This window comes from Trachypithecus francoisi, unplaced genomic scaffold (genome assembly GCF_009764315.1).
Source record: "Trachypithecus francoisi isolate TF-2019V2 unplaced genomic scaffold, Tfra_2.0 Lachesis_group13, whole genome shotgun sequence".
Taxonomy (NCBI): Eukaryota; Metazoa; Chordata; class Mammalia; order Primates; family Cercopithecidae; genus Trachypithecus; species Trachypithecus francoisi.
In genome coordinates this window covers 32697833-32724690 of record NW_022681458.1, presented here as the reverse complement: position 1 = coordinate 32724690, position 26858 = coordinate 32697833, and the positions used below count along the sequence as shown (strand labels likewise).

General features: G+C 36.0%; 1 protein-coding gene across 5 annotated transcripts in view; it reads left to right on the top strand.

The window, feature by feature from the left end:
- The window catches only part of PTH2R (parathyroid hormone 2 receptor), a 145438-nt gene that overhangs the window by 86624 nt on the left and 31956 nt on the right, over positions 1–26858 (top strand). For all 5 annotated transcript variants that reach the window (XM_033230471.1, XM_033230470.1, XM_033230469.1 and 2 more), the window contains 7 exons: positions 2538–2648; positions 2761–2882; positions 7712–7809; positions 8701–8890; positions 10495–10648; positions 15619–15679; positions 24844–24910. In XM_033230471.1, the coding sequence (XP_033086362.1) occupies positions 2805–2882; positions 7712–7809; positions 8701–8890; positions 10495–10648; positions 15619–15679; positions 24844–24910 (648 nt within the window). In that variant the 5' untranslated portion in view covers positions 2538–2648; positions 2761–2804. The remainder of the gene's footprint in view (positions 1–2537; positions 2649–2760; positions 2883–7711; positions 7810–8700; positions 8891–10494; positions 10649–15618; positions 15680–24843; positions 24911–26858) is intronic.

Sequence of the window (26858 nt, the reverse complement as noted above, 5' to 3'; positions counted from 1 at the left end):
ATGTTTTTGGAAAGACATTTTCTTTTCTTATTGCTTCAGCAATGCACAAAGCAAATCAAGTATTTGTTTCTGTGTGATATGGTGGACACTAAGAAGTTAATTTTGGGTTTATAACTGATTTTTTTCTGTAGAGATGAGTGTTTCTGTAAGGTTCTGTTATACTGACTGTTTAAAACTGAGCAAACATCTTGACAACATGAACATTAGCTAGAACAAAAGTCCTCAGCACAGTTAGTGTAACTGGTAACTAAAAAATTGGGAGAGCTATAATGGGTAGTACTTGTGGTGGCAAGTAACTTCTACCCTAATACCTGCTGTTGTGCCTGTGTATGCTGTGTCACATGGCAGAAGGGACTTTGCAGATGGAATTAAGGTTCTGGACCTTAAAATGAGGGAGCTTATTCTGGGTTATCTGGGTGGGTTCCATGTGACCATATGGGCTCCTTAAAGTGGAAGAGGAAGGCAAAAGAATCAGAGTTGAAGCAGAAAATAAGAGAGGAGGAGAGATTAAAAATGTGAGAAGGACTCAACCTGCCTTGCTGACTTTGAAGACGGAAGAAGGGGGCCATGAGCCAAGGAAAGCAAGCAGCTTCTGGAAGTTGGGAACAGCTCTCAGCTGACAGCTGACAGCAAGGAAATGGGGACCTTGGTTCTATGTCTGCAAGGAGCTGAATTCTCCCAACCACCCAAATGAACAAGGAGAGAGATACTCCCTCAGAGCCTCCAGAGAGGAATGCAGCCCTGCCCAGCCCTTGATTTTGGCCTCACAGGTCTACAAGGAGAGAAACAGCTGAGCCCAGCAGACTGTTGACCTATAGAAATAGTGAAAAAACACATTTCTGTTATTTTAAGCTGTGAAGTTTGTGGTAATTTGTTACAGTAGTGACAGAAAATGAATACAGCAGTCATTGAAGGTATCTCTTTTTGAGAAGTTGGGGTATAATTTGGCTGACAGGCTGTCTTCCTGGAAGTTCAGGTCATCACTAATGGAAAGGAGTCCTGCAAAAGCACAGAGAATTGACACTGAATATTTGTTAATCCTCCACCAAGTGCCAGATGCATTCCAGGAATGTGGCTAAAGCTTGAGACAAAACAGGCAAAAATCTCTACCCTCAGGTTTCTTAAATCCTGTGACTTAGGAATATAATAATAAAATAACACCCAATACTGGAAGGTGATGAGAACTCAGGTGAAAAATACAGCAGGAAAAGGTATAAGGAACATTTTGGGATACAATTTTAGATGAGCGTGTTTACTCAGAAGTTGACATTTGAGTGCAAATATGTAGGAGGTAAGGGAATAAGTCTGTCTGGGTGAGAGGGCAGATCCTGTGGGCACTTCAGGCCTTATAGAAACTTATGTTTTGAGATGGGGAGCTGTTGGAGGATTTGGGGCTATTGTGTCAAAAATAAAGGAAAGAAAGTGTGAAGCAAGTTTACTGTGCACTAGTTACCAACTTGTCTGAGTCCAGTGAGGCAGAATACCCAGCACATGAGTTATATGAAACGGGTTTATTACTCACAGGTAGGCAGTAAGGAACAACAGAAGCCTAGGAGTCCTTGAGAACTGGTGCCCCACGGTTTGGGAAAGCTGCCTGGGCTGGATGGAATCTCAACTGCTCATGACCTGTGTGCACCACAGCAGAGGGACCCCACAAAACAGCCCAACCCTGGTTATATACCTCAGGGAACACACAGTGCACTGGGCTAATATCTGGAGACATCCTATTTCTGGGAGGGCCTGCAACTGAGCCTGGACTGTTCCAGGCAGTTCCTCACCCCTTATCTCAGCATGTTGCATTCCTAGCACATTCTACAGTTATTCTTGAGAACTACAAGAAAAAGGGGCAGGGAGAATTGAGTTCATTCAATGCCACCCAGAGAACTGTCCTGCAGAAAGAAATGTTGGAATCAGGAGGGCCAGTCATAGACTGTTGCACTCATTCAGGTTGGAGATGAAGTGGCTTGGACTATTGTGGTGGCAGTGGATGTTGTGGGAAGTGATGAAGTTCTGGATTCATCTTGAGAAGAGTAGAGTTTATGAGAATGTCATTTGAGATGAATGTTAGACTCAAGGAAAAGTATTGGTAAAAAAGATAAACCTGAGTCTTGGGGCTTGCCAGTGAAGTGTGCTGCTTTAGGTGTTATGTTCTTTAAAAACAGTTTTCAAGAATCTAGTGTAAAAATGTAGCTATAACTATGATGATCAGAAAAACTTTACCACAGAAGTAGTTCACAGTGATTTCCAATGTTTCTTATAAATTAATTGCTATAGCTATCATAACTAGTATGCTAGAATAATTTGAGTATTTTTGATGTATGCAAAGCAAATGTTCCTATGAACGGACCTTTGATGAAGCCACACAGTTGAATTTTGGGACATTTACATCATATCTATCCTATCTAGTTTCAAAAACTACCAACTTGTTTTAATTTTGCTACAGACAATGACCTAAACATTTGTATTTTGAATGCATTTGTTCTCTGGTTCCAACTACGTTTTTCTTTGCTTATTTGCTTCAATTTTTTTCTCATTAGAAGGAAATTGTTTCCCTGAATGGGATGGACTCATTTGCTGGCCCAGAGGAACAGTGGGGAAAATATCGGCTGTTCCATGCCCTCCTTATATTTATGACTTCAACCATAAAGGTAGTGAATTTTTATGAAATGATTAATTTAAAACAAACATTTACTAATCCTTTTTCTTGGTAATAGATTCTAAGGGAACTGAGCAATCTCAGCATCTTTCATGTCTTTACAGGAGTTGCTTTCCGACACTGTAACCCCAATGGAACATGGGATTTTATGCACAGCTTAAATAAAACATGGGCCAATTATTCAGACTGCCTTCGCTTTCTGCAGCCAGATATCAGCATAGGAAAGGTAATGGAATTTTTCTATTTGTGAATTCCTAAGGGAAAGCAGAATAATGTTTTAATGCAATTCTCAATTGCCAACCATTATATATAAAAACCCTCTTATTCCACGACACAAGGATCATAAAAGATAAAAGCAATGTTGCAATATTTTCAGATGCATATCAATCATTCTGATATTTTCTATAGCCTAGAGCTACCGGACTGAGATACATACATCCATACTTATACCTGTGTGTATATTATGTTTATTATGTTACATTACATTGTTTACATTGCATTACATTATGCTGTATTATGAATAAAAATCCCAGTAGGTAGTTAGTAACATGATTCATGATTTCTTCTTAGTTACGTATGAATGGCTACATCTCATCTGTATATTCCAGAAGGACCTTTGCATTTTAGAGGTGTATTTTCCACCTCATAAGATTTACCAATAGATGATTTCATTAGCATATAAAAGACTAGAGTTGTAGGATTAAGCGGGAGCAAGAGGCGTCATATAAATCTTCCAGCACAATATATTAATTTCAGAGATGTGAGTCAACTGAGAACCAGAGATTAGGTGTTAGTCAAAGTGACATAGCTCGGTGACAACAGGGTTTAAAGTAGAGCCCTTACATCCTAATTTCACATCAGGGCTGTTTCCAATATAGAAATCATATGTAAACTTTGGGATATTTTAGAGAGTTACTTTTAAGTTATAAAAGTTGGTTTAAAAGTCATGTTTAAATTTATGCCACTTAGACCTCGTGAGTAAAAATGCATGATGATATATGCATATGATGCTAAGAGTTAATGTGATAAATTAGCGTATAAATGATCTTTATGAAAACTCTGAGAATAGTCCATCATACAAAAACTCTTCAAATTTCTGACTTATTTCTTTATGTCTGGTGATGTTTTGGGGAGGTAGGGAGGCAGAACAGCAGCAAGAGAAGTAGTGAGTTGAAAGTTTCTTTGTTTGATTTTGCGTTAATAGAACTTCCTATCTTAACTTTCTACCTTAATGAGTTCTTTAGGAATTGGCTGAAAGACTTTCAGTTATCTGTTTAATTGTTGAAAAGCTTCTTAGATAAAATAAATCAATATGAGGAGATTGTTAGGTACTCTACAATGGAACTAACATCAACATTCAGTTAAGCTAAAATGCTTCAAAATAATTTCAGTCTCATTGATAGAAATAAACATTCACTGATACTTAGTGTACTCTGTGATTATCTTTATTTTTGCATTACATGATGAAAAGTGCAAACCTTTCAGAGCTGTTAATGGCCATTAAATTAAATCATGGTTTTATTTATACTGAACTCTAATCTTAAAACCATTTTCTGTGATTACTATGTATTTTAAGAATAAAAATAACTAAAGATGGTTGATGTACTCAATATATGTACTAGTTTATGTAAAATGATTTAAAAGTTAATAGAAAATTTGAAGAATTGTGTTAGTATAATTTAATCTCCTTAATTAAAAACACAAAGAATGTTTTCTATTGTTTGGAACCTTTAAGTAATAATTTGGGAAAACCCAAGAAAACAAAATATGTCTAACAAGATCACTAGATATCTCCTGAAGTTTTGACACACTGTAGGGCAAAATGATATTACTTATTTATGAGATATAAATTATTAATGGCTAATAAAATTTTTTTATAAAGAAGGGAAAGCAAAAAACTAAAAAAGTGTACATTTAGAATAAATGCCACATTTTTGTCAGGAAAACAGGACTAAGATATTTTTGAGCACTATTTTTTTTCTCTACATTTTCATATAGTTGGAATGGCAAAATGGGATAATTATTTTAGTAAAAAAGGGAAGGAATTCTAATGATAAGTGACAAGATTATTAAATTTTTTAGAGTGTGATATTTAAAACAGTAGCATACAGTAGAAACTACCATATAATACATCTCCTATCCAATGGCTAGATGTACTTTTGGAAAGCAATTTAGCAGTATATATTTAAAAACTTCAAAGGAATCATATTTATTGATCTTATAAATTTACTTCTAAAATCAAGCATAAGGATTTAGAACGGGGCAACTGAATGGGAAAAAATGTTCATCAAACAAATAATTATTATAATAAATGTTTCAACAAGTTTACATTTCTAATGAAGAACTGGTTAAATAAGCTCAAATATATGCATATAAATGTTATATAGAGTTTGCAGCCTTGGACAATTATTTTGTCTCACAAAAAATTCAGGAATAAACTTGTACATAAATTGAGAATGCAGATGCTTAAAATAATAGGCAATACTTCACAGAAATAGAATGAAATGAAATACATGAAGTGCTAGCTGGGCATGGTGGCCTGTGTCTGTAGTTGCAGCTACTTGGGAGGCTGGGGCAGGAGTTCAAGATCAGCCTAGGCAACACAGGGAGATGCCATCTCTTAAGATAATAACAGCAACTTCAAGATATATGTGAAGTACATGAAGTACTAACAGTGTTTCTTTCTGATTGGTTAGAATTTGTAAGATTTCTCAAGCCTGTAATCCCAGCACTTTGGGAGGCCGAGACGGGCGGATCACGAGGTCAGGAGATCGAGACCATCCTGGCTAACATGGTGAAACCCCGTCTCTACTAAAAAATACAAAAAAAAAAAAAACTAGCCAGGCGACATGGCGGGCGCCTGTAGTCCCAGCTGCTTGGGAGGCTGAGGCAGGAGAATGGCGTGAACCCAGGAGGCGGAGCTTGCAGTGAGCTGAGACCCGGCCACTGCACTCCAGCCTGGGCGGCAGAGCGAGACTCCGTCTCAAAAAAAAAAAAAAAAAAAAAAAAAAAGAATTTGTAAGATTTTTTTCCCTCTCTTTTGTATTTTACACAGTATTCAGATATTTTCTATGAAAAGTTTTACTATTTTATTAAGAGAAAATAATAAGTAGTAAATAATATTTTTTAAAAGAAACAAGAGGCAAAGTCTTCCTTCTTCCAGTCAGATTGTAGGCAGTTGCAACAATAAGTAGGGTTAGATGCAAAATTAATAATCTGTAAAAATGAGTTGAGGATACCAAGAAATCTAAATGAACTAAATTCCAGAACTGGGCAAGCCCTTCCTATGAGAGAAGGGACCCATGGCTGCGTGTATCTCTAGGACCACAGTACAAGGGGAGAAAACAGGCCATTGAAGGGGATAAAGAGAAAAGAGAAACTTTTATACCAACTTTTAGCAGACAAGGGCTGGCATAAAGGCTTAGAATCCCAAGGAGTAAGCCCTAGTCTTAGTGAGCTATGATCCACCAGGCAATTCTTTGCTGTGAGGTCTTAAATGAGTGCATGGGGAAAGTATGCCAAAGGCTGGGGCAGGCAGAGGGCTCGGAGAAATTCCTTGAGATGTGCACAGGGCTCTCACAGAGTGAAAGGCAGCAGTTAACTGAAGGCATGGATCAGGACAGAGGAGCTGAGAGGCATCTCTTGAGGCACATGGGGCCTTGCTAACTGCATGACTGATACAGCCCATAGGCCAGGAGAAGGGCAGGGAAGCTGAGAGAAATCTCCTAGAGATGCACAGTTCTCACTAAGCTCAAAGCAGCAGCCAATTGCAAGACCAGGCCCCTGGAACTTTTGACTAATGACCTTCAAGTTGGGGTTCCCACAAACCCCTCTTTAGGCTTGATTAATTTGATAGAGCAGCTCACAAAACTCAGAGAAACACTTACATTTACTATATATTATTATAAAGGATATTTTAAAGGATACAAATAAACAGCCAGGTGAAGAGACACATAGGGTGAAGTCTGGAAGAGTCTGAAGTGCAGGAGCTTCTGTTCTGGCGGAGTTGGGGTGCATCACCCTTCTGGTAAATGGATGAGTTCTTGTTCACCTTCCTGAAAGCCTCTGTAAGTTCAGCTGTCTAGCAGCTCTTTATATCCCATTTTCTTGGCCCTTTTATCGAGACTTCATTGGATTGGCCTGATCGAAACATGGAAAACCTTTGCTGGGTTTCCCCATTCGGTCTATTAGTATTAGTTTATATCCTTTTTGTCCAATCACATTTTTACACCATTGTCCAATCTTAAAAGATCCCATACTGTATAATTCTACTTATATGACATTTATGAAATGACAAAATTATAGAGATAGAAAACAGATTAAGGGTTTCCAGGTGTTTGGGATAGTGGAGAGGGGGAGGTGTCACTATAAAGGGACAGAACAAGGGAGAACTTTATGCTGGTGAAATCATTCTGTACTTGATTACAGTAATGATTCTGAAAATGTACATATAATAAAATGACATAGAACTATAAATATGCACATTACATCAATACTAAATTTCTGATTTTGATATTTTAGTAAAATTATGTAAGATGTAAGCTTTGGAGAATACTGGGTGAGGGGAACCTGGGGCTTTTCTTACACTATTTTCTACTTCTTTTATATTTTAAAATATCTAATTATTTTAAAATGAAATAATTGAAAAAGAATGAACCATTTATACAGGTAACAATATCGATGAATATAAAAAACAGTATATTGACCAAAAGAGTATATACTGTATCATGTAATCCTAAGAAGTCTAAGAGTAGCCAAGAAGTGTATGAAGTATGTAAACAGAGAAAGCTAATTTGTGGTGACAGATATTGAACAGTGGTTTCCTGGGGGTGGATGGTGGGTGTTTTTTTGACTAGCAAGGGACACGAATGAACTTGGTTTGTCAAAACCTGTCAAAACGCTCATTCCAGATCTCTACATTTTATTGCCTTCTAATTACAGCTCAAAAAAGTTAAAGAGAATTAGAAATAAGATTCCAAAAATGACATGCTATTTCTTTGCCAGTTTGTTGGTAAAATAGTCCTGTATCATACATGAGCATCTCTTCCCTTGCAGCAAGAATTCTTTGAACGCCTCTATGTAATGTATACTATTGGCTACTCCATCTCTTTTGGTTCCTTGGCTGTGGCTATTCTCATCATTGGTTACTTCAGGTGAGCGATGCCCATCACTTTCTCCGTGAAGGGACACATTCTCTTTTCTATCCAGAGAAGACATAGTGGTCTCACAATATTTTCCAAATGTTTTCCTCAAATGCAAGTTTTCAAATTCAGCCTGATGTTATTATATTATTTGACAATTAATTTTTCATGACAAATTCAGGGTTCTTTGTTTAAAAACTTAAAGCATCAAAGTAGTATGAAACCTTTAAGCCAATAAGTATGTATTGCAGTATATTTGTTGTAAAGTGAGACAGCATCTAGTTGAATGAGTTCCCAAGTGATTTTGGTGCTATTGAACAAAAATTCATCTGAAATAATCCCCCAAATTATTGGATATCAGCACATAAAGAAACAATATTTATTGCTTTTGTTATGGTTTATTTTTTATACACTTTAACATGTGTCCAGTTCCATTCAACTTAATCTAAATCATTACAAAATTTTGAGCACCAATTCCGTTGGCCCTTCATATACTGGGATTTCACATCCCCAGATTCAACAGACTGTGGATGGAAAATACTCAGGAAAAAAAAAAGTTTGGTTGTGTTTGTACTGAACATTTTCATGCTTATTTTTGGGGTCATTTGTCTCTAAACAACACAGTATAACATCTACTTACATAGCATTCACATTGTATTTGGTATTGTAACTAATCTAGAGATGATTTAAAGTAGCAAGATGATGTGCATAGGTTATATGCAAATACTGCAGTATATCATATAAAGGACTTGAGTATGTGCAGATTTTGGAATTTGTTTGGAGTCTTGAACCAGTCCCTGCTGGAGGGGACCAGGCTGGCTGGTGGTGGCAGCAGTCGCTCTGGTTATTTTTCCCCATTTTAAATTTTATCCAAATTTGAATACTGAATATTTCTCTCCATAGACGATTGCATTGCACTAGGAACTATATCCACATGCACTTATTTGTGTCTTTCATGCTGAGAGCTACAAGCATCTTTGTCAAAGACAGAGTAGTCCACACTCACATAGGAGTAAAGGAGCTGGAGTCCCTAATAATGCAGGATGACCCACAAAATTCCATTGAAGCACCTTCTGTGGACAAATCACAATATGTAAGTGTTTTCACCATTTTCTCTCATTACTAATTTGTATAACATTACAAATAAGTACAATTTTACAGTCCACTACACATATGTTAACTTGCTTTTGCTTATCTCTGAACTAACTACAATGGATTATCAATTTATATAGTGATGTTTTCTACCTCAATTCTGTCCTTTCATGTCTAATCAATCATCATTTTATTAAAAGTTCTTGGGTTTTTTCCTCAAGAATATTCTGGAATGAAAACTGCAAAATGCACAACATTGGAATGGTATTTAGTGTAGGCACCACAGCAATTGTCATGGGCCTCACCACTTTTGAAAGTAAAAACCCATCAGCAAAACCAGAAGCTTGCAATTTAAAAGCCCATGATATTTAGTCCCTTTATTAAACTAAATATCAGTTTATTTAACTAAATAACTAAATATCAGAAACAAAACCAGAAGCTTGCAATTTAAAAGCCCATAATATTTAGTCCCTTTATTAAACTAAATGACTTGTTCCAGTATAAAATTTTATGTTACTTGATTCTGCTCTTGAATGTCCTGGTGGTAGTAAGTAGATTGATCCAATGATTCAGTCAATTAGATCATTGAAGCAATATATCTGAAATTAGGTATAGTAGATGGATTGTCTTGATAGTGTGAATTAATACCCCATCTGGATCTTTGCCTTTGCCCTGTAACTTTATAACCCCTGCTGATTCTGATTTTGGGCTGCCACTGTGACTTGCTTTCTTCAACAGAAGGAAGTGGAAGCAACAGTGTACCAATTGAGAGTAGACCTCTAATAAGTGAGCCTAGCCCAGACAAGCCTAGCCCAGATCAGACAAACCACCCAGCCCATCCACAGATTTATGAGATATGTTAAATATTCACTGTTTAAGTCACTAACTTTGGAGGCAGCTTGTTTTGCAGCAATAGCTGCATAAAAAGACCAAAATAAAATAAATTCAAGCTAGAAATGTGGGTAACATTCTCTTCTTTATGCTTTTCTATGTGTTCCTAATTTTCTGTGATGGTCATGTATTATTTTTATAAAGTGAAAAAATTGAGAAAAGGTGATTTTTTTGGGTAACTTCTTAAAGAAAAAACTTATTTTAAGAATAGAATCGGCCGGGCGCGGTGGCTCAAGCCTGTAATCCCAGCACTTTGGGAGGCCGAGACGGGCGGATCACGAGGTCAGGAGATCGAGACCATCCTGGCTAATACGGTGAAACCCCGTCTGTACTAAAAATACAAAAACTAGCCGGGCGAGGTGGCGGGCGCCTGTAGTCCCAGCTACTCGGGAGGCTGAGGCAGGAGAATGGCGGAAACCCGGGAGGCGGAGCTTGCAGTGAGCTGAGATCCGGCCACTGCACTCCAGTCCGGGCGACAGAGCGAGACTCCGCCTCAAAAAAAAAAAAAAAAAAAAGAATAGAATCAAGTTCATGTCTCGAAAAATGATGCATTAAAATAACTGTTTTGGCCTGTCAATAGTTTTGACTTTACTGTGTAAAGGAGACATATTAACCTGAAAAAGAAACTGAAGACTTGTTTTTTAGTGGTCTAATCTTGGCATCCAGTACAACGAAGAGTTCTAATATGATGCAATTCTGGTTTATTTGTAATAGATCGGGTGCAAGATGGCTGTTGTGATGTTTATTTACTTCCTGGCTACAAACTATTATTGGATCCTGGTGGAAGGTCTCTACCTGCATAGTCTCATTTTTGTGGCTTTCTTTTCGGACACCAAATATCTATGGGGCTTCATCTTGATAGGCTGGGGTAAGGCATTTATATCTCCATTCCTTCCAAACTGGATGATGGATATGATGACATTCTGTCATGCCCATTGTTAGCATCCCTACAACCATTTTCCGGAAACAATCCCTCCCATTCTTATTTTTATCTCCCTTTCTTTTATTGTTCTATTCTTAGACAAAAATAATTAAGATCAAGTCTATGATTCTCCCAGTGGTGACGAACTTTTAAAATTGTTTGTGGTTAGTGTTCTTAGACCAGATTCTTGAGAGGATTCTTTGGAGGAAATGTAAGAGAACTCATTGTAAGCCATACACATGTAAAACTAAATGTCAGTGTTCTACTTTATCAATAATTTTATCTCAAAAATTTTTATTTTTGAATTTCTAAGCTATAATGATATATTTTTGGTTTGTATTTCTAGGTCATATGATGAGAGTGCCAGAAATGAATTTGTAGGGCCATCCTGACTGTATTTAACAAATACAAATTACAAACTAATTGTGTGGACTTACCATGTGTTTTAGAAGGAAATTATTCAAATTCCTTTTGGCATAAGTAATTAAAAAAGTATTCAGTGCTCATTCCAAAAATGATTTAGCAGTACAAGGGGGATTACTGGATTAGGCACTGACTCAACATGACATGGAGAGAAGAAATTGTTTGCTTGTTAAAAATTAAGCGAAATTAAAACTCATATGTGGTTAAAATTGAGAAGAAGTTGGAGATTAACAGTTGCAGATCTCAATTGCTATTTTAATATTTAAATTAGGAGGTGCTCAGCATAGGAAAAAAATTCACTAAGTAGCTCATAACTAAATTTGAAGTTTTTTTCTCTCCAAAATAAGAATACATGTTTGCCCTATTTTGCCTTAATTTTTTTTCTTAACAATTGAAATGTGAAGTAAAGAATGCTGAACTTTCTACTAGCTAATTAATAACCTTTAAGAAGACAAAGAAAATCAATTTATTGTTATACTTATTTATTATGAAATAATCATCACATTTAAAACTGTGTTTTTGTAGACAGCTCATCTGTTTTAAGGCTCTTTCTTATCTTTGACTAGCAGTTGTAAAAATAAAAAAGATAATATTTTGCTTTTTTAGGATCCTTTGGAAATTTTCTTGACAGTTTGTGGTAGTTTGCCTTCCTTCAAATCAAAATTATATCTGTATACCCAGATAATTATTAGGAGTTGGAAAAGGTGTTGATAGAAAATTCAATAATGAACATAGACATTTGTTTATTTGGGTTATATTTTATTTTTCAAATTTCTTCATCATTGCTCACACTTTAATAAAATACTACTGGCCGGGTGCGGTGGCTCAAGCCTGTAATCCCAGCACTTTGGGAGGCCGAGACGGGCAGATCACGAGGTCAGGAGATCGAGACCTTCCTGGCTAATATGGTGAAACCCCGTCTCTACTAAAAAATACAAAAAAAAACTAGCCGGGCGAGGTGGCGGGCGCCTGTAGTCCCAGCTACTCAGGAGGCTGAGGCAGGAGAATGGCGCAAACCCGGGAGGCGGAGCTTGCAGTGAGCTGAGATCTGGCCACTGCACTCCAGCCTGGGCGACAGAGCGAGACTCCGTCTCAAAAAAAAAAAAAAAAAAAAAAAAAAAAAAAAAATAAATAAATACTACTGTTAGTCACATTGTAGTGATGTGTGGAGTTACACTATATTGATTGTGATGATCCTTTCCTTTTTAAATGTTTTATTATTTTATTTCTTATTATTTGTTAGAGATGTGGTCTTGTTATGTTGCCCAGGCTGGTCTTGAACCCCTGGCCTCAAGCAATCCTCCTGCCTTGGCTTCTCAAAGTGCTAGGATTACAGGTGTGAGCGACCATGCGCAATCTGATTGTGATGATTCATAAAAATAAATTGGAAGGAAAGGAAAGGACAAGCTCGAGAAGAATAGGTGTCATATCTGACCTTTACTAAATTAAAGGCAAATATTTAAAATGACTGTTTTTACATTTTTTTATTATAAGACAAGATATATAGAGAAGTAAAGGTGAATACTAGTGATAACTGTTTCTGTTCTTTCAACCAAGCACATTGTTAATTTTCCCCATCCTTGTCTCAGTTTTCCCATAAATAAGGTGCTTTATTCTTAGTTCCATTTTATTTCAACTACACATTTTCCTCTATTTTAATTCTGTATGTAAAAGGTAAGTCTTTTTTTATTGTTACTAAATATGGTAATTTACTTCTATATTAGCAGCCATCCTTAATTTTCAACTGTCAGATGAAACACCAGTATGTACATATCATCATATAAAAGCACCTATCCTAGTAATACCATCTTACATAGAATATTTTCACATAATGTGTTCCATGAAAATAATCAGGAGATGGTTCCACACTCCCATTTTATTCCTTTTATAAAATATCTTAATCCAGCAAACATTTTTTGATCATCCACTTGGCAGTAAGTGTTTAAACACAGAGAAGTGTTAAAGTCTCCTACACAAGATGCATGCACTCTGACCCTTCAAGTTATTTTGTTTGTTTGTTTTCTTGTTGTGATCATATGTATCATATTCAACATTTTAAATTTATAGTTATTTTAAAGTTAAAGTTTTGTCTTCACAAAACTTACTTATATTGTATTGACATGTCTTATGAAAATAATTCCACTTTGGGATGCCGAAGCAGGCGGATCACGAGGTCAGGAGACCGAGACCATCCTGACTAACACGGCGAAACCCCGTCTCTACTAAAACTACAAAAAAATTCGCCGGGCGTGGCAGTGGGCGCCTGTAGTCCCAGCTGCTGGGGCAGCTGAGGCAGGAGAATGGCGTGAACCTGGGAGGCACAGCTTGCAGTGAGCCAAGATCGTGCCACTGCACTGCAGTCTGGGTGACAGAGCAAGACTCTGTTTCAAAAAAAAAAAAAAAAAGAAAAAGAACTAAACTTTCAGTAAATGCACATATTGGATAACATTTAAATTTATATTAAATTTACTTAATTTAACATTTAAATTTAAAATAACATTTACATGTCAAGTATTTTTGCCTTTATTTCTGTGTTCTAAATTATGTAACAATGTCATATTAAGACTGGTGATCAAAAATCCTTAAAGGATCCCAAAGTGGTTTTCTGTTCTTTATTCTTCCGTGATAGTCTTTATGCTAGTGTTATGCATAAGATTCTCTAAGAAGATGAGAAAAGCCAATTCCATAGACATAGTGCCTATGTATCATATTTGATGTAATTATCATCTAAAACATAATGCCAACTCAAGCACCATTAGTAAATATTGTATAGAACAGCATTTAGGAAGTGCCTGATTAGAAGACTGTAAAGGAAGCAGAAGATGCAGATATAAGAATGATAAAATGTGAAAATTGATGAAAGACAGGCAGACACTTTTTGAAGATAACTAAGACAGAACAGCTGAGGGATCTATGTCAGGCCATATGGTAGGATCTATGCCAGGCTGTATGGTGCATTTATATCTAACCATCCTACCAGAAGCCGCTGTCCCCTCCCCATTACACAGTATCACTTTTATTTATTCTTCATAGCACCAATTCATAACCAAAAGCAACTGAAGTTGCTTTGTTAATTTTGACTGCTTCACCAGAATATAAGTTTTAGAAAACAGGGATATTGTTTATTTGTTCATTATTTATATGATTTAGAACAATCTTTGATACATAAGTAGACACTTAATAAATGACTAATGGAGAAATGTGATAGATAGATACATAGAATATGCAAACTGAACCTAAGAAATAAACAGAATTAGGTAGATCTATTTTGACAAAAAATTCCTAGAACACAGAATTTGAGCAGATTAAAAAAAGAATACTATAGAAACAAGAAATAAAATTGGAATATAGAATCATAAAATTCAGTAGAAATATAGGCAGGCTGAATTTAAGTTAGATGGTCACCAAGGAGACCAAAGACATGATTGTGCATATCATTATTTTCATCTTTTTCTGAAAATTTTCTTTTTCTAAGCCTGTTTTTTGTTCACTTTGTTACTAAGAAAGAATATCTAAAAAATTACAAATGTGTTTTTTTAAAGGTAAAGAATTTAAAAGTATGCGTGATAAAAAATGTTCTTGCCTAGACCAAAATTTTGTTTTCCCCTTTTGTAAGGTGCTTCCTAGATTCTAAAATGTTTTCCTTATGGTTTCTGTATATCCTTTATTTAAACCTCTTTCATAAAGGCCACATAAGAAAAGTCATCTCTTAAATCTTTCAGTCCCCTACTGCAGTGTTGCATAAAAGTTATGGTTCACGATTTTGCGTGTGTGTTATGTCAGAGTTTAAACTACAACATGAGCTGGACAGTGAACTTTTACTGGGGGGCAAAAGAAAGTTGGTATAATGGATTTGATGTTGCAAGCCCAGAAGGTGTTTAGCACTTACGAAGGACAAATATCTCGATTAGAAGACTGTAAAGGAATGCATTTCATGCATTCCTTTTAATTAATGCATGAAAATGCTTCTCTCTTGCGCCAATATGAACTAAAAGAAGAGACTAAACTGGTTAAAGCTTCCTGATTTTTATAACTTGCCTCTATAGGCCTTCTATTTTAGGATGAAAAAGTTCTAAGTTTTTAAACAACAGCATCCCTCAGCTTCTCAGGAGTCTGTTGTTGCTTCAGTCTTTGAGAACATATGATGGTCAGCGTGACACGAGTCAAAGTCAAATGCGCTAACCATTGCCTACTTCCAACCCTAGGAACTTCACTCTTCTCCAAATATGGCTTTTCCCTACACCCCTCAAATAAAAATTAGGCCAGTTTTTATCTTCAGACTAGAGGAACAAATAACATTAATATTCTTGATAATTTCTCAAACTGACACGATTGAAAATTAAGTGGACTTTTCTTGTTCACATATCAGAAATTTTCATGTCTATTTTTCTCTCTGAACTGCTAGTAGTATATTCCTATGTATGGTGAATTTGAGGAAAAAAATCCCTTAATCTTAAAATAAATCTAGTCTCTGAATCATTTTCTGATTGCAGGGTTTCCAGCAGCGTTTGTTGCAGCATGGGCTGTGGCACGGGCAACCCTGGCTGATGCGAGGTGAGTGAAAAGGAAGAGGAAAAGAGAGAACCTCAGATGTCCTCAAGATGCAGGCTTCCTGCTCAGAATTCACACTAGCTACTGTTCTTGATGCCATTGCTCTTTAGGGATGCCACAAAGAAAATTACCTTGATGCAATGGTAACTTCCAACACATTACCAGCAAGCTGTCTATTCCAGAGGTCATGGAGCAGAAACACTCACAGACTAGATGCAGGTGCCTGACCTCCATAGATTATGAAATAAATTTAAAATGTAGTGTAAGAAGCAAGTGGAAAGAGATGGGTAAGAGAATCCACTTAGGATTTAGTGCAAGCAGATTGAAGAACCACACTACCTGATTCCTAGCGTAGGCAGCATTCACACATCCTCTCTCTCTCTGCCACATCAGCAGCCTTCATACTTCCGCTCTCTCTCTGCCACATCAGCTTTCCCTGCGGATGGTGTGGTTATGAGGACCAGGGATAAGGTGGCAGGAAGCGGAACTACAGACAGAATCTGGTGCCCTGGGCCAGTGACACATACTTACTCCCTCATAGAGATGGAGGGGCAAGTACACTGGCCACAGTGGTAGCTTCTGAATTAGCCTGCAGAGAAGTTCTGGGTTTTATTTGTGGCCCTTGGGAAAAGGACACGTGGGAAGGAATTGCATCAATCACTGGCTGACGATGCCCTCAAAAATATTAAGAACTTTCTGTGTGTCAGGGATTGTTCGTGGCTCTTGTTTATTTAGTATATAATGAATATTTAGAGCCCATTTGCCTCATGTATCTTTAGTACCTGTGTTTTACACACATGTGGTCTACTAACTCATCTCTGTTTAATGCAAACTGTGGGTTTCATCCTTCCCATTTGTTATCATATCTTCTGTAGCAGAATTAAATATTTTAAAATGATAAACATACATTAGAAGTGGAATTTATCTCTAACTGTGAGTCGTTAAGTTCTTCCAGGTAGCATCGGGCTAAGTTAATGTATCATTTTAAAGTACAGGGCAACAATGCTGTAAATCATTTAAAATGTATCATTTTTAAGGATTCATTTTAATGTATCATGGTACACCTAATACGTTTAAAGAACCATTTAAGTATAAAGGGTACATTTGCATTGAATAGTAAAGAATCCTTTCTTTACATTTTGACAGACCTGAGTTCAGATCTTGATTTAACTGCTTTGCTAGGTTTGGGACCAAGGGACCCAAAACACATGATCTCTTTGTGTATCAGTTTCTCATGTATAAAGCAGAGATAATAATGTATAAATTGCATTAATACATTATTGTGAACACTTAGCGTAGTACCTGGTACTCAATGGGAGTGTGGTGAGAAGGAGCTCAGGTACAGGTGTCTTATAGGCTTGTTCTGCTACTTCTTGGTTCTGGAACAGCAGATGTACAACCTAACCTCTCTGAGCCTCAGTTTTCTCAGCTATCAAATGCAGTTAAAATGAATACTACTGTCTACAGAGTTGTTGTAAGAATAAATGAGATAATGTGTGTTAAATACCTAATGCAAAGTTTGGAATATACTGGTAGTAAGTGCTAAATACTCATTAACAAGTATTATTCTTTTGCTTCATTAATTTGTATTCACAGGTAATGCCTAAAGAATTAAAAAACAGCATTTTTGTATATTGTTATTTCATTAGAAAGCCAAACTCATCCTTCCGTTAATCCTAGCTTATAATATTTTGATTTTTATCCTGTCAAGTCGATGGAACCCTGCTTCTGCTGAAGCTAGAGCTTACAAATTAGGCTGCAGAAAAGATGAGGGGTGGAGGCCCTATAGACCCTCATAGGCCAAATTAGGATGTTTGGTCTTTGTTCAGTGATAATGACAGCAAATTTGCATTTTGTAAAGATAATTACCAGAACATGGGAATTATGTTCTGATGTTGGAGAAAAGTAATAATTAAAACAGTTGCTGGTATTTCTGAGTGCTGACCATATTCCAGGTACTTCATAATTTTGCAAAATTAAGTAAATTAAAACTCATTATCAACTCTATGAAACTGAGGTCAGAGAAGTTGTGTCCAAGGTTGCACAGCCATGAATGATAGAAAAGGACTTTGATCTCAGACATTCAGGCTCTAGAGGCATTCAGAAAATACTTACAGGCAGATAAGATGTTTCTATTGAGATAAGTGGAATTTTTATTATATGTGGAGGAGTAGAGTTGAAGAGGGATTCTTTTTATAATATCACTGATAGCTTCTCACTCTTCAGTTGATTTAACACGTCTGGTAATCAAGAGTGCACAGTGGAAAATGTCCAGAGTACACTAGACAATTTTTCTCTTATCTTCACTATGTCTAGACTTTTGTCTTTTTACCTCAGAGAGGTAAAACTTCTAGTTCTTTCTGTTCTGTAAATCAGAAATAGGTTATCACCTACCATGGACTTTTCAACAATTCCCATTTTTTGTTGACATATGAGCTCATGCCTGTGTATTTATATTGCATGTATATATGCAGTGTTGTCTCCTGGCATATATTTTTCTCATTCACATGATAAAATTAAATATATCTGCATTTCACGTATAAAATGATAAAATTAAATATATCTGCATTTTATGGTGAAAACTGTAACTACAAATGTTCTACCTTGTTAGTGTGTTTGAAATCTACTATTCTACCATATAAATCTTCCTTATCATATTCCTGCAGCATTTAGTATACATATTATATAATTATTCCTTTCTTATCTACCATCTTATTTCTCTTAATGTGCAAGTGTAACTGTCTCATTTTTCCAACAAACCATGAATTCCAAATGGGCATAAATGAAATTCCCTGTTTTACAGTAGATAACTCTTCAATGCATGCTGATCAATTCTTCTAGATTCGGCTGACCATTTTTTCTCTCTTTGCTCAGTATCTATTAAGCAATGATAAAGTTTGAGTTAATAAAAGTTGTGAGTTATAAGGAGATGTGGTTTTTCTTCCATTCAGGACTTGCAGCAGTTATTCTCAGCCTCAGTCTTCCATCTGTAAGATGAGAATAATATTCTTGGCTGTGACTAATGCTGTGAGTTAGCAGGGGACAGATCTGAGAATTAGATGAGAGGCCATTACGAAAGGGCTTTGTAAACTCCACATTTTAGACAAACCATAAATGTTACCTTCATTGTGGGTAAAGAACCAGTAACTTTTAAGGCCCGATCATCATATATAAATAGAAAAAATCTTGACCGTCCATCTCCTATCATTCCTTATAAGTGTCTGATAGCTTGTAAATCGCCCTTTGCTTCTGTCTGACTCAAGTGCCTCCATGCCTGACTGCAGGGAGGCTGCCTGGTAAAGGCTTTCAGTTGTCTCAAATGGACTTTGACCAGAGTCCCCTGGTTGTCTGTGTTTCTCTTGAGGGGCTATATGATGAATGAACATGAAAACATTCATCTTTTGGGTATTATTTCTATTTTAAATAATGATGAGTCAAAGAAAGAAAAGGAAAAAGTAGAAAAGCATCCGGGTACCTGCGCTTTGCTCTCATGGTCAAGCTTATTGCTATGGACTGAATTATGTTTCCCAAAATTCACATGTTAAAGCCCTAACCCCCAACGTGACTGTATTTGGAGATAGGGTCTATAAGGACCTAATTAGGGTAAAGGAGGTCATGAGAGTGGGGCCCTGATATGAAAGGATTAGTGTCCTTATAAGAAGAGATGCCAGAGAGGCTGGCTCTCCCTCTCTCTCTGTGCACACAAACAAGAGGTCATGTGAGCACACAGCGAGATGGAGGCTACTTACAAGCCAAGAAGAGAGGTCTCACCAGAAATGGACCATGCTGGCACCCTGATCTTGAACTTCTAGTCTCCAGACTGAGAAAATAACGTCTGTTGTTTAAGCCACTCAGCCTGTGGTATTTTGCTATCACATGTCAAGCAGATTAACACACTTATGATAAAGAAAAGGTAATTTAAAGAGAGGCAGTTTTAACCTATATATGCAGTAATGCCAAGAATTCTTTCATGTTAATAGAGAACAATTTAATATCCATAGATTGTGTACGCTTTGTGATAGCAGTTCCTTTTTTGTTATCTCCTGGGAACTTTATTTAAGCCAATATATTGTTTTGAGTTACTAGATATTTCCTTCAGGAATTATTTTGTCTGCTATACACTGAAAAAAAATATCACATGCTGTGAATACCTAAACTCTATAAAGAACCCGTCACTCACTGTTTCTGAAAATTGGAACTGTACAGAGTCATTGTCTTTAGGAGTAGCCTTCCTCCTACTTGCTTCAAAGCTCCCCATTCATCAGCTTCCCTCAATTCTAAAACTTGTTGGCTTTGGATTTTTCCTTGCTTTGATCCCTTTATGCTATTTGAATTTGTTAACAATGGAGGGTTGATGTTATCTACATTGACATCATTATTGCTATATATACACAGTGAGATTGGAAATCACAAAGAAAACTTGCAACAGCTGCTATTTGATTTACATGGGAGGGAGGTGGCATCAGTAAAAAGGTACTAATTAATGCTATCATGATCGTATTCTGAGATGTGTAACTGTATGACCTAGATACAGAATTTCAGAGATGATAGGACTGAAGGCATTTTCTGGTTCAATCCTCCTGTATTAGGGATAAGTAAAATGTGATCCAGAGACATCAGGACACATTCTCAAAGCTTACAGCTAGACTGAAGCAGAATTTTGACTCATTCATTCAATTAGTTACATCATGTGACCACCGTGCAAAATATTTCACTTTCTTCCTAACTTACTCAGAATAAAATCTTGAATTTTACAGTGCCCAAATCTGGGATAATTGGATGAAGGGTCATTTTATATTTAATTTTGCCTATAAACATAAGCTATATTACTACTTACCTGAGAAGATTTCAAAATTGCCTGATTCAACTTCACATAAAATTCAGCTTTTCTATAGATGGAGTTTTTGTGGGTTTTCTTGGGTGTTATCTGACCTATATAGTGCCATGTGACAACATTCGCGGGAGAGAACAGAAGTTAAATATCTTCAAAGGATGGATGGGGTTCATATTCATGTCTTACATTTGAGACTCACTGTTTTCTAATCTGGCTTTTCGAAGTGAAACCTCTGATTTTCTCTGCATCTTGGCCATTTAGAGATAAGCATATCAGACCCAGTTTTAAACGATACGTTAAACTCTATTGACATACAAAAGAAGTCTCTTTCAGATCTAAAATTCTATTAGGTGTTATTTGGGCTGGGTGTGGTGGCTCATGCCTGTAATCCCATTGCTTTGGGAGGCCAAAGCGGGCTGATCGCTTGAGACCAGGGGTTCAAGATCAGCATGGCCAACATGGTAAAACTCCATCTCTACTAAAAATGCAAAAAAAAAAAAAAAAAAATTAGCTGGGCGTGGTGGTGCATGCCTGTAATTCCAAATACTTGGGAGGTTGAGGCAGGAGAATCACTTGAACTGGGGAAGCAGAGGCTACAGTGAGGCAAGATCATGCCACTGCACTCCAGCCTGGGTGACAGAGGGAGACTCTGTCTCAAAAAAAAAAAAAAAGGGTGTTATTTTACTAAGGTCAGCTAAGATAATCAAGTAGGTTGGGCAAATTAAATTAAACAGTGAGCAATTTTGTTCTCTTTCTTTTTACTTACAAAAGCAAAAACACCTTACAAGATAATCTTATTATCTTCTTTTTGCTTCATTCAAAGGAGATAAGAGATGCCAGTGAGAGGAGAAACCCATAACTTCTTTACTTCTTTGCTATATTTTTGTTTCACCATCCAGCAGCAAAGGTGGGGGCTGCAAAGGACCAAGAAGCTGCCTGACATTTCTAGAACATCTGCACAGGCTTTTGGGGTCAGCTTCTCTCACTTCTTCTACTCTTACTGATTGTATAAGTTCTGGAGAGAAGGTAGTACTCAGCCAATTCAATTCTCTGGATTCCTTGGGCAGAACAACCCACTTCAACCCTGACTGTAGGAAGTCCTACTTTCTAGTCAGACCTTTGTATCTCTTGCTTCACCATCCAGAACTGCATTTCCTGGAAGGTTAAAGTTTATTATTAAAAATTTGAACAGAGAGTAGTTTCGGGGACATGTTAACAAAGACAATGTGAGTGGGAACATTGAAGAATTAACTAAAAACAAGCATTAATAGCATTTTCTTTAAAAGGTTTGAAATCTCAGCTTCCTTTCTTATATCACAGGGCAAATTTGAAACTTTGACACTGAAAAGCATCAAAGAGAAGTGTTTTATGTTTTTAGAGGTAGCTGGTTTTGACCTACTTCCAAATGCAAGCATTTTATAGAGCCTGTATTGCATAATTGAATCCCAATGTGTTAGGAGACACCATGACAAAATACCATTAAAGCAAAGAAAGAAGACTGTGAAGATATTACCAAATGTCAAAAACTGAAAAGAAAATTTATGGAATCTGAAAACCTTGTAGCTTAGATCTTGGCTAAGTGAATCAATGTTCAATTTACAGTCACATGATATATGCCACCTTCCTTATGGTAGAATGCTTTTTTAGGGTAGTGTGATTCTGCATAACTCAGTAACATTGTCTTTTATCTTTCTTGTCTGGTTAAATAATGTGAAAAACAGATACATGTAAATAATGCCAGAAAATGTTCAATAATATGCAAATGTAACATTTTTGTTCTTAAATTTCCATGTTATTCAAACTTCAGGTCCATTGAATATGCGCATTTCAGTTTGGCTGAACCAGAATTACATTTTAGTGTAGGGTTCCGGTTGATTTGGCTGTGGTATATTCTCCCAGTGGAGTGCGGAGCTACTGAGCTCAATTGGTATGGATATGCAAAGAAATAAAAAATACAGTTGTAAAAGGAAAAAGCAAATTGCAGAATAGTGCATACATGACAGTTTTGTATGATAGAGGAAAGTAAGAATATAACCTTTGTATTTGTTTGCATATGCATGAAGAAGCATTGGAAGCATACACAATAAGGTAATAGAAGATGTTATCTGTAAGGAGGCAGACAGGAATGTGGGGAGGATTGAGACGTCTCAATGGCTGTCTTTTTATATAGTTTGACTTTAAAAATGAGAACATATTCCTATATGTAAAAGTTAAACTTTAAAAAAATGTAGTTCTTAGTGTGTATTGAAAATGTTTAACCCGTAAGGAATAGTCAAGATGGTATTTTATTATCTATAACTTGCTCATTAATAAAAAAGTAACTTTGTTATGTTTATTATCTAGAGTTTAAAAATTATCATTGTATCCCACAAATTTCTTTTTATTATTTATCATTGCCACAATCAATACTGGGTTTTGTGAAAAGAGAAATAAACTTAAGACTTTTATTTATGTGTCTTTAGTTTAAAAAGACTGTTTCAAGTGCTATATTAAAGTGCCAAGTGGTGCTAGTTTCTTATCATTTCTGTGCTATTTATTCTAGTGTAAGATCTTTACTAGTACAAACCAGATTGGGAGATTGGGTGAGCATGAGTAAAACTTAATTTGAATTCAGCTGATGTCAATTCAATCCAGTAGATATTTATTGACTACCTACATACTGTTCTAGGACTTGCAGTACATCAGAACACAAAAACAACAGTGATCTCTGCCCGTGTAGAACTTAAACTCAAGTTAGGGTGGAAGGGAAGCACCAAATATAAAAAATAGGCAAATTATATAATTTTTAAGTTAAATACTGTTAAAAACAAACTTTTTAAAATTAAGATAAGGTCATGGATCTTATACAAATAGAAAATGAACACCTGTCAAAGATTTTTTTTTTTAACTTTTATTTTAGGTACATGTGAAGGTTTGTTTCATAAATAAACATGCGTCACAGAGGTTTGTTGCACATAATATTATATCACCCAGTTATTAAGCCCAGTACCCAATAGTTATCTTTTCTGCTCTTCCCCCTCCTCTTACCCTCCCCCATCAAGTAGACCCCAGTGTCTGCTGTTTCCTTCTTTGTCTTCACAAATTCTTATCATTTAGCTTCCACTTATAAGTGAGAACATGTGGTATTTGGTTTTCTGTTCCTGTGTTAGTTTGCTGAGGATGATAGCCTCCAGCTCCATCCATGTTCCTGCAAAAGACATGATCCTGTTTTTTTTTTTTGTGGATGTGTAATATTCCATGGTATACACGTACCACATTTTCTTTATCCAGTCTATCACTGATGGGCATTGAGATTGATTCCATGTCTTTGCTATTGTGAACAGTACTGCAATGAACATTTGCAAACATGTGTCTTTATGGTAGAATGCTTTATATTCCTCTGGGTATATGCCCAGTAATGGGATTGCTGGGTTGAATGGTAGCTCTTCTTTTAGCTCTTTGAGGAATCGCCATACTGCTTTCCACAGTGGTTGAACTAATTTACGCTCCCACCAAGAGTGTATAAGGGTTCCCTTTCTCCGTAACCTCGCCAGCGTGTGTTATTTCTTGACTTTTTCATAGTAGCCATTCTAACTGGTGTGAGATGATATCTCATTGTGGGTTTGAGTTGCATTTCTCTAGATACTTTAACCTCATTAATTAATGAGAGAACTACTAAGATGTTATGGTTGGTTCAAAGGAGAAATCTAAAGAACCACATTTACATTCAGTACAATAAATACCAAAATTTACAAATAAATGCAAAAACTACTCAATATTCTCAGGATACTAATCAATTACATTCCACTGAACATCACAGCTAATTTTCATTTCTATGGACAAGAATAATTTGCATTCATTCTCTGTTGCATTACTATGGATAAGAATAACTTGCATTATTGTAAGGAATCTACAATTTATGAAGTAAAATAGAATTGCTGTAATGTCTGAGAGAGAGAACTTTCTCTATCAATGAATTTAAATTATTATGGCTTATTCCAATAATAGTAAAAGTGAAGTATGAATTGTATGACATTTTAGAAGACTATTACTTTTTGTGGCTCTGGAAACATGGTTTTTAACTTTTGTCACAATAAAAGTAATTCACTAATATTTATAATTCTCTACTCATCTTCAAGGGGTAGCTAATAATATGAAAATCAACACCTGCCACATGTTTTTTTTCCCTGCCCTGCTGGCTTGGGTGTTTTACGATAAGATTTCTTTGTCTATTTCTTTCTTAATTGGAAGTGTGGGGCTGGAGTTTTTGGTAAAACTTAAAATTCTACTTAATTCTTACTACCTATTTGCTTTGCCAATTTATTCATGACAGTTTTTTTTTTCAATGTCGCAGGTGCTGGGAACTTAGTGCTGGAGACATCAAGTGGATCTATCAAGCACCAATCTTAGCAGCTATTGGGGTAAGTTTAAAAGTTTGTATAATTAAAAAAGAGATGGATAATTAACCTGCTGCTAAAACCCAGAGAAAGTGTGTCTGTCACTGCATTCTACAATAGATTTGAGAAACTCACATGTACAGCAACATCTGTTGGGAGAGTCTGGGACAGAGATCAGACCCTTATTGTGACTGACACTGAGACCCATGAAAGCCTTCCTTTAATCAGTTAGCACTTGGGTCAATTCTGAGACTTCAAAATATCTGTGAGCATTTCTATGTTTAGGGAGTTGGAAGGCCCTACGTCTCCTTTTCACCCATTATATTATTTTACCACTTTAACATTCTGACCACCTGGTAGTAGGTCAGTGTGGCAGGGAGGGAAAGATGGAATAGCAGGAAAGCAGAGAAATTACTGAGACAGAAGAATGGTAATATGATGTATAAAGTATTCCCTAAAGCTTTTATTTGACACACTTCCCCCAAGGAGTTAAGTACATCCTATACCAGGAAATATCTCACATAATTCTATCTAATAGATATTAGATAGAAAATTAAAATGGAAAGTAATGGCAAAAAACACAATTACTTTTTCACTAACCTGATAGTAGGGAGAAAGACCACAATGCATTTTGCACTGAACCTTGTCTGCCTATATTTCCAATGCACATTGCATCTGTGTTGCAAAGGAAAACAAAATCACACACTTCTTCACATCTAATAAAACTTATCAAAATATTTACTCTTGATCTTCTTTGAAGACTTTAAGGTGTCAGTTTCTTTTGGTTTGTTAAAGAAATTATACCACCTTGTGTTCATGTAGGTAATACATATTACAAGCATTTTAAAAAAACAATTACTATCCTGATAATAAATGTTAAAGTAGAAAACAACGTAGCAACCTGATTATTAACTAATTTTGATGTTTTTCTTTGTTTCCCAGTTTCATATTCCTCTTTTTTTCTTTTGGACAATGTGTCACCCACTTTGTCAGAAGGGCAGCTATTAATGTAGTTGAGGTATTGTAGCCTCATCCAAAGAATCAGATAAAAGCTTATTTACCTCATAGGAAAAATGTGTAAAGAAAATAGGAGAGATCAAAAGGAATCTTCAGTTTAGAAGTCCGTTGAAATAAATGTTTAGAGAGGGAAATAAAATACAGAACACTTTTAGAGAAGCTATTTTGTGTCCTTGCTAAACCATCCTATTAACAAATTGGTCCCAATTCCATATATCCTAGGAGAAGCTCAAAAATGGATTATGGATGAATGAATGGCTTGAATGTGTAAACACCTGTAATTTTAATTTTTTATGTAAATGAAATGCTACTATATTAATCCAGTGATAAACAATCCTAGATCTGTAACTATATCCCTGAGAGACATCAGTGAACTTAAAGATAAAAATTAACTGCTCAGATTTCCCTTTCATTCGTTGGTATTTAATCCTTATTTATACTTTCAAGGCTTTTATTTTCCTCCTTTCTAGTTCATCTTCTGTGTGTTTGCTTCTCCATATCTTACTATTATCTTTTTAAGGGAACAATCTATATCTTATTATTCTTCTTTGCCTTCAGTGTCTTGTACTGAGACTTACCAATAAGAGTTAATTAATGCTCTCAAATTTACCCACATTTTAATATAATGATTATATAATGATTAATCATAATGATTAAGTTTGATTTTACATTTGATGAAAATGAAGGACCTATTGAATTCCAGGAGATCCTTGTAAAATTATCAGGAACTGAAGCAAAGAACAGTGGAGAAAAGGAAATCTTAGGGCATTTTCTGTGGAAATGACTGATTTTTATCCAAAGCTTTATAGTTTGTTTACAGATCTAAGTCACTCACATCATCAACATGGATGAAAAATTTATTTTCTGAGGTTTGTAACTTGTAATGTGAAACAGTAAAGCTAGGTGATTAAAGGGTTTCTGAAGATTCGCCTTTGGAGGAGAAATAGAAGTGATG